This window comes from Pochonia chlamydosporia, assembly GCF_001653235.2.
Source record: "Pochonia chlamydosporia 170 chromosome Unknown PCv3seq00017, whole genome shotgun sequence".
Taxonomy (NCBI): Eukaryota; Fungi; Ascomycota; class Sordariomycetes; order Hypocreales; family Clavicipitaceae; genus Pochonia; species Pochonia chlamydosporia.
The window spans coordinates 154345-166807 of NW_019154052.1; the positions used below are offsets into that span (position 1 = coordinate 154345).

Sequence of the window (12463 nt, forward strand, 5' to 3'; positions counted from 1 at the left end):
ATCTTGGACGTGCAAAGCGACTGGTGCGGATCAGGCACATTTCCCTGGCTTTGAAGAACGCAGACTAATGGAGTGGGTGTTGTTCTCTTACAGGGGTCACTGCTGGAGACAGTTGCGGCTGGTATCCGACGGATAAAGCCGTGCAGATCGCGTGCCTGACTAGATGTACACAAATGATAATGGGATCCTACAGGCTGGGGAGGTTTAACATGGTTGCGTAACGTTACTCTTTGCGCTTTGAACTCTACCGAGGCAATCCGCGATGTCGAATGGCTTTGATGCTTGGAGCAACATTGAAAAGATGGGCAGCGTGGACCCATCTGTTGCCAAAGTTGGAAGTTCGTATGTTGTGGAAAGTTGCAGTGCGTCGTTATATAAGATATCATGGTACGCCAGACTAGAGGACCTACCAAAAACATCTTCATCATAAACGCAAACGAAACCTTAACTAATTGGGAACCTTTACACCATAGCTCATCATGGCGTGGAAGGGACTCATCGCCATGGCGGTTCTCGCACTCCAGCCGGTCTATGCTCTGTGGCCAATTCCGCAGGAAGTCTCGACGGGCAGTGATGTCCTCTTTATTAACAAGAACATCAAAGTGACGTACAACGGAGCGTTAGTAAATTGGAAATCAGGCAACACTCAGAGTAAGAGAAACTTCAGAGCTAAGAACCTGGCGATACGGTCCAATGACACTACGCCTATGACAAGTTCACAGATTGTTCAAAACGGTGTCTCCCGCGCAATGAAAACCATCTTCGACCAAGGTTTCGTGCCATGGATGCTCAATGAGCCCGGCTCAGATTACGAGCCTTCCATCTACGGAGGGAAAGCCACAGTCACATCGCTCAGCATCACCCAGACGAGCAATAGCAACAACTCAACGCCCATAATAGGGTCCATCGACGAGACCTACTTTCTCAGCCTTAGCGTATCCGGCGACGCAACTATTAAGGCCAACTCCTCGACGGGAGTCCTTCACGGTTTAGAGACATTCACACAACTCTTCTACAAGCATAGCTCTGGCTCCAATTGGTACACGAACCACGCGCCAGTCTCAATCCAGGACGCTCCAAAATTCCCGTATCGTGGGCTCCTCCTCGACACCGGACGCCACTTCTATCCTGTCGAAGACATTAAGCGCACCATCGACGGGATAGCCATGAACAAGATGAATATCCTTCACTGGCACGTCACAGAAACGCAATCATGGCCACTGGAAATCCCCGCGCTGCCCAAGCTTGCCGAGGCAGGCCGCTACGCGCCAGGTTTAACATATTCACCCGACGACGTCGCCTCAGTTCTCAAATACGGCATGGCCAGAGGAGTTCAAGTTATTCTCGAAATCGACATGCCAGGCCACCAGATGGCTGGCAAGGCCTACCCTGATGTTGGTGTAGCCTACCAAGCCAAGCCTTGGAGCACTTACTGCGCAGAGCCGCCCTGCGGTGCCCTTCGTCTCAACAGTACCGCTACCAAGCAGTTTGTCAACATGCTCTTCGACGATTTGTTGCCGCGGCTGAAGCCCTACGCGGCATACTTCCACACCGGCGGCGATGAATACAAGGCAGCTAACTCACTGCTTGACCCGGCCCTAAAGACAGACGATGTAGCCGTTCTGCAACCATTGCTACAGGCATTCTTAGATCACGCGCACGGCGCCGTTCGGAAACATGACTTTGTCCCAATTGTGTGGGAGGAGATGGTTGGCCAGTGGAACGCAACTGTTGGGAACGATACCATTGTGCAGACTTGGTTCGGCGATACGTTGAAGCAGTATGCCGAGGCAGGCCACAGGGTCATTGATTCGAACGCCAAAGTTTATGTACGTTTCCCTGCAATTATGGCGTGAAGATACTAACTGGGTGTAGTACCTTGATTGCGGCCGCGGCGCCTGGATCGATGGCGCGGTTGCGCCTTACAGCGACTGGTGTCCGCCCGCAAAGCCCTGGCAGCTCATCTACACGCATAACCCGGTTGATGGACTGTCCAGCGATGCGGCGAAGAACGTCATTGGCGGTGAGGTAGCTATATGGTCTGAGAATATTGATTCCGCCGCGCTAGATACCCTGGCTTGGCCAAGGAGCAGCGCTGCTGCCGAAAGCTGGTGGTCTGGCGTCACGGATAGCCGTGGTAATGCTCGCAATCTGTCCTCCGCACGGCCAAGGCTCTCGGAAATGAGAGCTCGTATGATGGCGAGAGGGGTGAAGGGGGCGGCTGTTACTACCGGATATTGTGAGCAGATGCCGTATGGGGCTTGTGTGTGAGCTTGTGGTAATAGCAGGGAAATGTGCATGATAGAAACCAACTAGAGTGCTACTTTCTTATACTTTGAACACCATAGTCTGTTAATATCTTACAACAGTAGTGGATCGGAGCAATGGATTAAGTCCTGCTATTCCACAAGAACCACGCAAACGAGCTCCCGAGGATTATTAGTGTGCGCCACCTTCCAAGTATGGCAGGTGGCTTCGGTTGTGACGGTAACGGCTTGGCATCTGAATTGAGGTTATTACATGCTTCTACGCCATGGCCACGGAATAGTTTCCTTGAATCACTGTTCTGGGAGGACGTTGAGTGAGGTATACGGTGCATACTCCTCAGGCTTACTTGACAGGTCAACATTCCTCCCACCCTCCCCCTACATTTGAGGAGCTTCGAGTAACCTGACTGAACTTACGTCCAAGACCAAAAGGGCCAATACAGCCAGCTTAATAAAACCAGGATGGAAGATCACTTCTGTTTTAGACCATTGTACCATACTGAGCAAAAAGGCTCCTGATGATTCAACGGCCGGTAGACAATCGTGATTATGCACCTAGAGACGTTACACGTGGACCACGAATAGTGTTCGTTCCGCATGTCAGTTTTGTGGACTGCAGCTTTTTGACCCGAGAATTTCTTTCTTCCGAGACAGCATCGCATTGCGTACTAACTCAAGTTGTTGTTCTTTTGCCCTAGTTCTATGAATCATAAATGCTTGGAGCTCTCGCCTTTCCTGGCGTACTAGAGGCTGTTTACTTGAATCTTCTTAACTACCTAGGAGTCCCCTCAATTTTGCAGTAGCACATGCTCGCTACTTCATTGCCGCAAATAGTAATAGCTCGAGCGCGCGATTGGGCCGCTTCTTAAGCAGGCTTCTTCTGCTACAGCCATCTCTTCAAACACGTAGTCTCAGACGACCAACTTACACCAGCAGGGATAACAACCAGTGTTGTGTTAGACGTACATCAATATAGAAAATTGTCCCTAGTTAAGCCACGCTGCTCTTTTTCTTGTCTTTCCCTGTTTGTTTTTTAGGTGTTAAAAGCGGAAGGTGTGAAAGGTTTGCGGGGAATTCATCAAAATTTCACCTCGAGTCATGACTACCACCGCAGCACAATTTACTAATGCGGGGAGACGGCCGGACCACTCTACCACATTATGCTCCCAAAGTGATTCCTAGTATGAGTATAGTTGATTATCACAGATTGGCTTGGTTGAGGCTTATTCCTTCTGTAACGTAGCATGTGTAACACCGGCACGAAACTCTTGAGATACTTTAATATGAGAAAGATGCAGTTTAAATATTCTAGCGGAGTATCTAATGCAGCTCACATTATCTCAATAAGTCGATACGAGTATGACACCATGTCTCTAGTCCGTAGATTTCTCCTCTGTGGAGCACTGTTGTTTTCTTCGTGCCTTTCAGAGCAACCTCCGTCTCTCGATGGTATTCACAACTTTGCTAATCGACTTTTCGATGGACAAGCCGACTCCTTCTTCTTTGAGCTCACGGGAGACCACAAATTGTGGTCTCGCTGGAATCAACCCGTGAATGATAATTATACTGTTTTTGAGGATGGCAGCGGGAAGATTCGGGTGCAAGGTACTACGGTAAACGCCTTAGCACGTGGGTATGTTTGATATCTCCCTGATCACTAGGCCCACGAAGATCGGACCAATGATGAAAATGCTCAATCTCTAACATCTGTAGCCTTCGACATTATGCCAACGACATCCTTCAACTCGACGAGTTTTGGTTCTTGGATAGGCCCCAAGTACCCAAACCACTGCCTCGGCCAAAGCTTACATTGACTGGAGCTAGCGTTGTCCCATGGAGATATAATCTTAACACTGGTACGAATTAACTTTTTGCGTCTCGATTAAATAATTTCCTAAGCTAACCCAAGTGCAGTTACATTTTCATACACATTTGCTTGGTATACATGGGACGAGTGGGAGAAACTCCTTGACTGGGCGGCATGGCGCGGCATTAATTTGCAGCTCGCATGGGTTGGCTATGAGAAAATATTCCTAGATAGCTTCCGCGATCTAGGAATGACTACCGATGAGATTCTAGCCTTTTTTAGCGGTCCAGCTTTCCAGGCGTGGAACAGGTTTGGAAACATTAAAGGATCATGGGGTGGGATGGGCAATCTCACTGTCTCTTGGATTGAGTCACAGTTTTCCATGCAGAAAAAGATAATTGCTCGCATGGTTGAGTTGGGAATTACTCCGGTCCTGCCGGCCTTCCCTGGATTCGTTCCGGATGCCATAACTCGCATACGTCCCAACGCATCCGTCACACGAGCACCCAACTGGCTGCGGGTGGATGGCTACAGCCAAGACTATTTTCTAGATCCCCTCGATTCGATATACGCAGAGCTGCAGCACTTGTTTGTGTCGAAACAGATTAAAGCATTTGGAAATATTACTAGTTTTTACACGCTAGACCAGTTCAACGAAATGACGCCCGGATCTAGTAACACCGATTACATCCGCAACGTGTCTAGGGCGACGTACCGTGGACTTACAGCAGCAAACCCTTCCGCTGTTTGGCTGATGCAAGGCTGGTTGTTCTATAGCAGCTCAGGGTTCTGGACACAACAGACTATTGATGCATACTTGGATGGCATCGGGGAGAAGTCCAATGCATTAATCTTGGATCTCTATTCTGAGAACTATCCCCAGTGGCAGCGCACTAAGAGCTTCTCTGGCAGGCCTTGGATCTGGTGCCAGCTGCACAACTTTGGCGGAAATATGAACCTTTTTGGCCAGATATCCAAGATCACCAAGGGACCAATCTCAGCGTTGGCGGAATCTGATACATTGGTTGGTTTTGGACTAACGCCAGAAGGATATGAAGGTAATGAGGTTGTATACGATATCCTCCTCGATCAGGCGTGGTCTGCATCTCCCATTGACACGAAGGATTATTTTCGCAAGTGGACAACACTGCGATATGGCGCTATAAAAGCACTGCCAAAATCTCTCTTTAAGGCTTGGGATATTTTGAGACAATACATCTATGATTCCACTAACCCGGACATACCGTCGACTGGTGTTGGTGTTTACCAGCTGCAACCCAACCTGCGTGGACTCGTGAACCGGACTGGCCACTGGCCCGCCCCAACAGCGCTACACTACGACCCGGACATGCTCAAGAAGGTATTGGGCTTAATGCTGCAGGCCGTGGCCGATAAACGGTCATTGGGAAACGCCGCAGCTTTCCAACTCGACCTGGTTGACGTGACCAGACAAGTGATGACGAATGCGTTCGACGACATGTACTTGGACCTCATCAGCACATACAATAGGAGTGTGGTGAGCAATAACACAGCGGGCTCTTCGCGAGGGCCGGCATTAATTGCCAAAAAGGGCAAAAGACTCCTCGATTTTCTTGATGCTCTAGACTTTGTTCTCTCAACGCAGGAACACTTTACATTTGACAAGTGGCTCTATAGCGCCAGGGACTTAGCCCAAAGCCCCCAAGAGGTAGACCTCAACACATTTAATGCTCGCAGCCAGGTAACTGTATGGAACTGGGACGCGCCGTTTTTGAATGATTATTCTGCCAGGGCCTGGAGTGGCCTGATTAAATCCTACTACTATCAGCGGTGGGCGATTTTTATCAAGGGTCTTGAAGATGCTCTGAGGAATGGTGTATTGGATGAAAAAGCATTAAATCAGAAGATTCGTATGTTTGAGAGGGACTGGCAGTACATGGGCTCGACGGACTCTAGGCAAGCAAAGTCCACCGCCTTAAGTTCATTGCAGCAAGTAATAAAGCAGTGGCCGGATGTATTTAAAATGATCGTCTGAGATGTCAGGCTTTTATATCAGATCTGTTTCTAACGACTATCTGTTAGATAACTCTAACTTGACTCCCCCTCGCACTTAAAAAGAACTATTGCTTGCATTACGTATATCGAGCCTCCAGATGACAGCAGTCATGTAGGCTCCCGCTGACCGTGCAGGATGTTGCTACCTACCTAGGTACCCAGATAACAAGGGAACAAGGGTACAGTACGCGGGTCTGCCGTCAGCACTTTTTAAGTGGCCGACATATATCAAATTGACGGATTGTCGTCACGGTTAGTTGGCTCTTCACATCCCTTTCGCCAGGCAATCAGGTAAGCGCTCTTCAGTCACAGCCCAGGTTTGCTTCGGTCGTCCACATCAAGTCAAACATCCTCGACGACCGCGGAAAGCTCGCAGAAAGATGCCGTGAGATTTTACAAGCGCAGACTGACAAGACATACTACCCTTAGTTGATTTGTTCTTCCTCTTCCTGCGATCAGTTGCGTTGGAGACGAAGATCACACATATATCCTGTGCGACAACAAGAACGGCTGCAAAAAGAACATTCTATCGTGGCTAAAAGGAAACTGACCGGCTTAGACAACATGTCACCTAACACAGAACAGGCCAAAAAGCCATTTTCGACTGAGAAAGCGAATCAGAGTGGTCGCAAACCAGTGGGGAGTCGTCAACACGGCCACCTCGAAAACCCAAATGTCACCAGTTTCCCACCCCATCACGGGAGAGAAGCTTCCAGCTGACTATACACCCGCTGCGGAAATAAACAGATACGATAGCACAGACGAAGAGGGCATCCATCGGTCGATTTACTTGCCTAAAGGGTCCGCAAGTGCAGCTCGCAGGTATGCTGCTGAGAACAATTATACAGAGCTGGCAAAATTCCCAGTTTGGTGTAGGTTCATTTCCCATACTGTACACGCTATACCTCGTACCAACTTCCCTAGAGATACTAACTTGATGTACCTATGCAGCGGGCCAGGGATATGCCCCAGAGGATTATGATATCATCAGACCAGATGGGGAAAGCCATTGTTGCAAGGATTTCATGATTGACAAGAAAAGCGACTGACGGCGCTACTACAAAGGTGTTTGTTCTAGTCTTTCTTCCCTAGGTCAAACAGTCAACTACCTGCCGCCCCGAAAAATTCTATAGTAATAAGTGTGCTGGTCATTAGCAAGAATCAAGATATTTTCGCGCCGCTGGCTAGGAGACTTTGCACTAATACTTCGTCCTGTGACATGACTGCCAACTCTCATGGTGTCGTACCCGCCGAATCCGTTGCATCAATATCTGCGCCATAGCTCAAGAGCAACTCTACCATTGAGGTTCTTCTGTGTTACACCGCTAAGTGAATGGGGAGAGAGCTGGTCTTGTCTGAGATATTGACATCTACACCGTTCAAAATAAACAAACGTGCTATTACCTCTGAATCCCCCTTTAATGTCATTAGCAGCATGTTAGAAGAGACTTGACCGGAAACTCTATTTTCCATACTGCTTGTCGTGTATTCGTAGGGCTCGAGGAAACAAGTTGAGGGTTTCTAGACTCGTACAATGTTAGCTTACTCATTGGAATGATATTGGGCACCGCAATACGGCTGACGTTCGGTTGTACTTGTCTGTGCTAATTTGCTGTGTAGTATAAGACACAGAAGGGGTGTTAGGAAATAGCTATGCAGCTATGTAGCGAATTCAAGACCATAAATAGGGAGATAAAGATGAAAAGAATTGTGGCAAAAGCCGGGAAAGAATCATAAAATAAAGGAATAAAAAGCAAAAGAAAAACAATTCTACTCATCAAAATAATACGCACATCGAATGGGAAGCGTTCTTCCTCAAAACAAGAAGGCAACGTCGAGTTATTCTTCGAAATTGACAACCATGTTTAGCTTGCTACATCATTGCAATCCATAAATTGCGACTCGTTTTGTCCGATTGTTTGCCCAGCGTCTGTCAAGTAGGGTCCGAAGCCATCCTGGAAAGGAGTAAAAGTATCAGAACAATCTCCATGTTCATGTGGCGTTGTGGTTGTGGAACTTGTTGCCGTTTCCAGATCGTAAAATGGCGCTTTAGGAACGGCGTCTGAGTCCACCGGATTGCGCCTGCCGTCTTTGAAGGTGTCTTCAACGGACGCACTGTAGGGCGAGCTTCTAACTGCTGTTTTATGATTTTGGCGCCAGGAAAAGAGAGAGAAACTTAGCAAGGTGTCGTTTCGGCCCTGACCTTGTGGACCGAGTCTTGGGTTGTGGCCATTGCTGAATCCATTCTCTTACCCAGACTGAAGCACAATATTGCAAAAGAACTTCTCAGTGATAAATTCAGAGAGTGTTTTATTGATGCCATTGGCGTTCCAGCTAATGACCAAGTCCAGCCTCTATCATGTGGGACCAGTTGTAAGAGCGAGTGTCTTATAGGATCGTGTAGGAATGCTTCTCGTGAATCGATAGAGTAACCTGTTTAATTTTAGAAAACCTTGAGCTCTACATAGCAATTCCTGGGCACAATACTGCCTTGCATTAAGCTAGATGCTCCTAGTGACTGCCTATTTCTGCCAACGGCCACTTTTTCTCTTTGCAACCGAAGAAGAGAGCCAGTGCAAGCCGACGGAAATGTATGCGCAGCAGTTGTACCGTGGTTAGGAGGTGTGTTAAGCTGCATTTATAGCGGCATTGCACCTGATGCGTGGCCTAAGCCAGCGTCACTAAACGTGCGTAAAGAGCCTGCGCCATGCATGGCGACGTGATCAACTTGCTCTCCAATCCGCCGAGGCGTCTCTCTTACTAGAGACTGAGATTGATGGTTTTACAAGAGTCTGACACTTGACGTTCTAGAGACACTGCATCGAATGTTTCCAACCACGGCCAACGGCAATAAGTGGAAGTGTTCTGTTGCTGGAAACGACGGCCAATTCTACAAATATTCGAAGTCCATATTTTAACTAATATGCTCTACAGAACGCCTGACGATCAAATCACTAGGAAGACGCTGCAATTCAGGGGCATGGATCAAGCAAGCTGAGTCTCATTGCGCCATCCGCCTCTGGGGACTAATGATTGACTGCTCCTCCGTTCAAGGTTTGCCAACCTGTATCGTGACAAACCTGGCTTCCGTTCGTGCCAGTGATCGTCGCTATTTGAATGGCCCGACAAGGAACATAAAGGAATAGATCTGCGCTCAGTTGTCGCTAAAATCCGACGTAACGCCCACTTGGATCAAATGCTGGATGTCTGTAACCAATGGTGATGAGTGCCTCTTTGGAGATGACGAAGGCTGGACCGAACCGGGCCCCTAGGCTAAGGGCTTCGTTGCCATGGCGGCTACCTTGGGCTAATGTAGTTAAAGCCGGTCTCTGCGTTTTCTTCAATCGCAGGCATTTGATGCGCTACCAAGTCAGACTAATGTCGGCAAGGTCGGGTAAAGAAATTCGCATTTAACGGATCCATGCCGGCCCTGGGACGTTTGGGATGGAGCAAAGCACCAGACTCTCTCATTTCCCCAATCCAAGAACACTCCGCAGCTGCATTCATCAGTACACATTGTCGCGCGGCACATACATTATACATGTGAATCTCGGCTTTACTGAACTGAATCACAGCAATTGATTGGCATCATGCTTCTACAGAACCTCTACACCGTCATCGCAGCACTAGCGTTCCTTTCCACAGAGAGTCTCGCGACAACGTCGAAGCCAATTGACCAGCGCAAGGCGCAGGAGATAGTGAAACAGCTGAATCTCCAACCAAACCCTGAAAAGGGCTACTACGCGCAGACATTCGAAGACCCAGATAAAGTCAACAACCGATCCGTTAGCACACTCATCTACTACCTACTTGAGGGTTCTGCAGGAGACTCAAAATGGCACCGCGTTGACGCTGCAGAGGTATGGCACTATTACGCTGGCGCACCACTTACTCTTTCGTTGTCGCAAGATGATGGCTTGCCAGTTGAAAAGCATGTTCTTGGGGCGGACATCTTCAACAAGCAGGCTCCACAGGTTGTAATTCCCAAAGATACGTGGCAAAGCGCACGGTCTGGTGGATCATGGACCTTGGTTGGAACTACTGGTAAGTTACCATGCTGCGGTCAATTCTTCATGTTCGATATCAGGAGGCTAACGTGAGCCTTTTTCAGTTGCGCCTGGCTTTGTCACAAGTGGTTATGAAATCGCACCACCAGGCTGGAAGCCAAAGGGCTCTTCTTAGAATTCGCGAGCATATTTCGCGAGCATGTAGAAATTAATACACGAAGCTTTCAAGCATGACATTTGACCTTTTATTTCATAACGCTCAGAACTGCATTTGAAGTCGCATATTCATGAAATCTTCAGAGGCATTGCTGGGGACAAGTCCTAACATCATCATGGCAAGTTTTGAAGACCGTATCCAGCAATACCCGGACCCTCCTAGAGAGCAGATAAAGGGTCCGCAGAAACGTCTCGCCAAGACTAAGGAGACCTTTGTTTAAGTCTGGAAATGTCCTAATCTTCATAAAGAAGATAAAGCTGTGGTAACCGCTTCTGCGGCCCGTACGCGTACCGGCCAAAGTTTGGCGCAGAACGGATCCAGAATCTTGGTCCTTTGTTCGCCTTAGCCTGAAAATGGAAGTGATGATGATTCCAGCACACATGAGATATTACATGCAAGTCTCCATCAAGCCGACCATCGCCTTGATGATCGCACAGACGAGGTCATCAAGAGCTTGAAGAAGCTCTTCTACACTGTAAGGGGATACGAAGACCTCCTCAAATATCAAGATTGAGGGCCACTGGCACTTTTTTACGGAGAATCTTGCAGATGCCCTCTGTCATATCAGATGCCTCTCATATGACACGGACGTACCTGAAGGGTCCAAGCCGACACCAACCTTCTGATGGATTGACGCCATCTGCGTCAATCACTCCAATCAGATTTCATCTTTAAGAATGACAATCATGAGTTGCTGCGTGCTACTGGTCGCTGCCTAGATACTGTCGGTCTGCTGAGGTGACGCCCTAAGAGCACTGGACGGATGCACAGCTTGATGCTCTGTCTAATTTACGGATAACATTGGCTAAGAATGTTCTAAGGAACACAAACGCACCCATGTTTGACACGGAATTTGCAACAGATTATGCCACCGAAAACGCTACCCGGATCAAATTCGTCTCGGCTGCCACCGACCTGGGAGCACCGCGGCTCGTCACTGTGGCACCGGTGAGCGTCGTAGACAAGTACCAAATGGTGCAGAGTCTGCTGCTACCTAATATCGTGAACTCTATGTTCAGCAACGGAGATCTACCATGGCGTATCCGAGTCCAGCCACGCAAGTCTGGCGTGGGACGTCGACTGTGCATCACAAAGCCGGGTCATGCCTATGGCACTGTAGTCCGGATACCAATGGATACAAAGGCTTGTGATGAAATATCGGACTTCTGGGGGACACGCTCCATCTACGTACCGAGAAAGTTAAAGGGGGGGCAAATACGTCGTTGTCGGTGACGTCTGTAAGTATTTTCCCGTGGCCGGAGCAATTCACATTCACTGTTTCTGACTGGGTACAGGTTCGGAGATATACGTCTTTCTCCATATCCGGAGCTCCAACTTGACTTCTGAGACTACTGAATTGCGTGGGATGAGTACAGAGGACGCCCTGATGTTTGGCCAGTTGCATAACAGCCATAACTACTGTTCGGGTGATGTTTTAGCCCCTGTGCGTAACTGGCTTATACTGCTGAGAAAGAGCGCCTTGCTACTTAAACAACGGGTCTCATTCGATAAATATTGACACTTCAACGAAAGAAAATACAGAGTCTCAAGAAAAATTCAGGGTAGACGACAGACAGATAATTCAGTTTACGGGAGAAGCGCGGAATTGTAACAAATCAATCTGCAGGGCCGCACAAAGTCTTGCTTAAGAATGTGCTTAAGAATGTACAACGACTTTAGAACAGCATGTCAAGCTGTTGCAAGGCAGCGCTCTCAGAGGGTGAAAATCTGCTTGTCTGGTCTGAGACGTTCATTCCAGCAGCTCAGCTCCCATCTTCTGCGTTATGCGCAGCAGTAGTAGGTAGCTGCTGGTTCACCCGTGGCTGCCTGAAGTATATTGAAATATGAAATATCCCCCGCATCCCTTCAACAAAAGAACCGTCGTTAGTGTTTCCATCACCCCCCCCTACGTTGATACCAGCGGAGAGTGACATTATGACTAATGTGAACCGCCGTTGCTAACAAGCCGCATAGAATAAATTACACACAATATTTGCTACGTCGAAAATGAAGTGGTAGGGCAAGGTGGTATAATGGCAACAAAGGACGCTGCAGGGCCTGGTGCGTTCATCCGTCGCTCAATATGTCGCCGGCTTGTGTGAGTATCTCATTATGACTCTGGGTCATTCCC

General features: G+C 48.3%; 3 protein-coding genes across 3 annotated transcripts; all 3 read left to right on the forward strand.

Annotated features, from left to right (window-relative positions):
* Window positions 1-479: 479 nt before the first annotated feature.
* Window positions 480-2271, forward strand: VFPPC_11248 (glycoside hydrolase family 20; the record flags this gene model as incomplete). The annotated part of the gene is made up of 2 exons (XM_018289491.1): window positions 480-1829; window positions 1876-2271. 2 exons carry the CDS (start codon window positions 480-482, stop codon window positions 2269-2271), a joined length of 1746 nt encoding a protein of 581 aa, XP_018136639.1.
* A 1363-nt stretch (window positions 2272-3634) lies between these two features.
* Window positions 3635-6088, forward strand: VFPPC_11246 (alpha-N-acetylglucosaminidase; the record flags this gene model as incomplete). The annotated part of the gene is made up of 3 exons (XM_018289490.1): window positions 3635-3900; window positions 3981-4123; window positions 4182-6088. 3 exons carry the CDS (start codon window positions 3635-3637, stop codon window positions 6086-6088), a joined length of 2316 nt encoding a protein of 771 aa, XP_018136638.1.
* A 3610-nt stretch (window positions 6089-9698) lies between these two features.
* Window positions 9699-10290, forward strand: VFPPC_11244 (cupin superfamily protein; the record flags this gene model as incomplete). Its single annotated transcript, XM_018289489.1, has 2 exons — window positions 9699-10152; window positions 10220-10290. The coding sequence occupies 2 exons, from the start codon at window positions 9699-9701 to the stop codon at window positions 10288-10290; spliced, it is 525 nt and encodes a 174-aa protein (XP_018136637.1).
* Between the last annotated feature and the right edge of the window lie 2173 nt (window positions 10291-12463).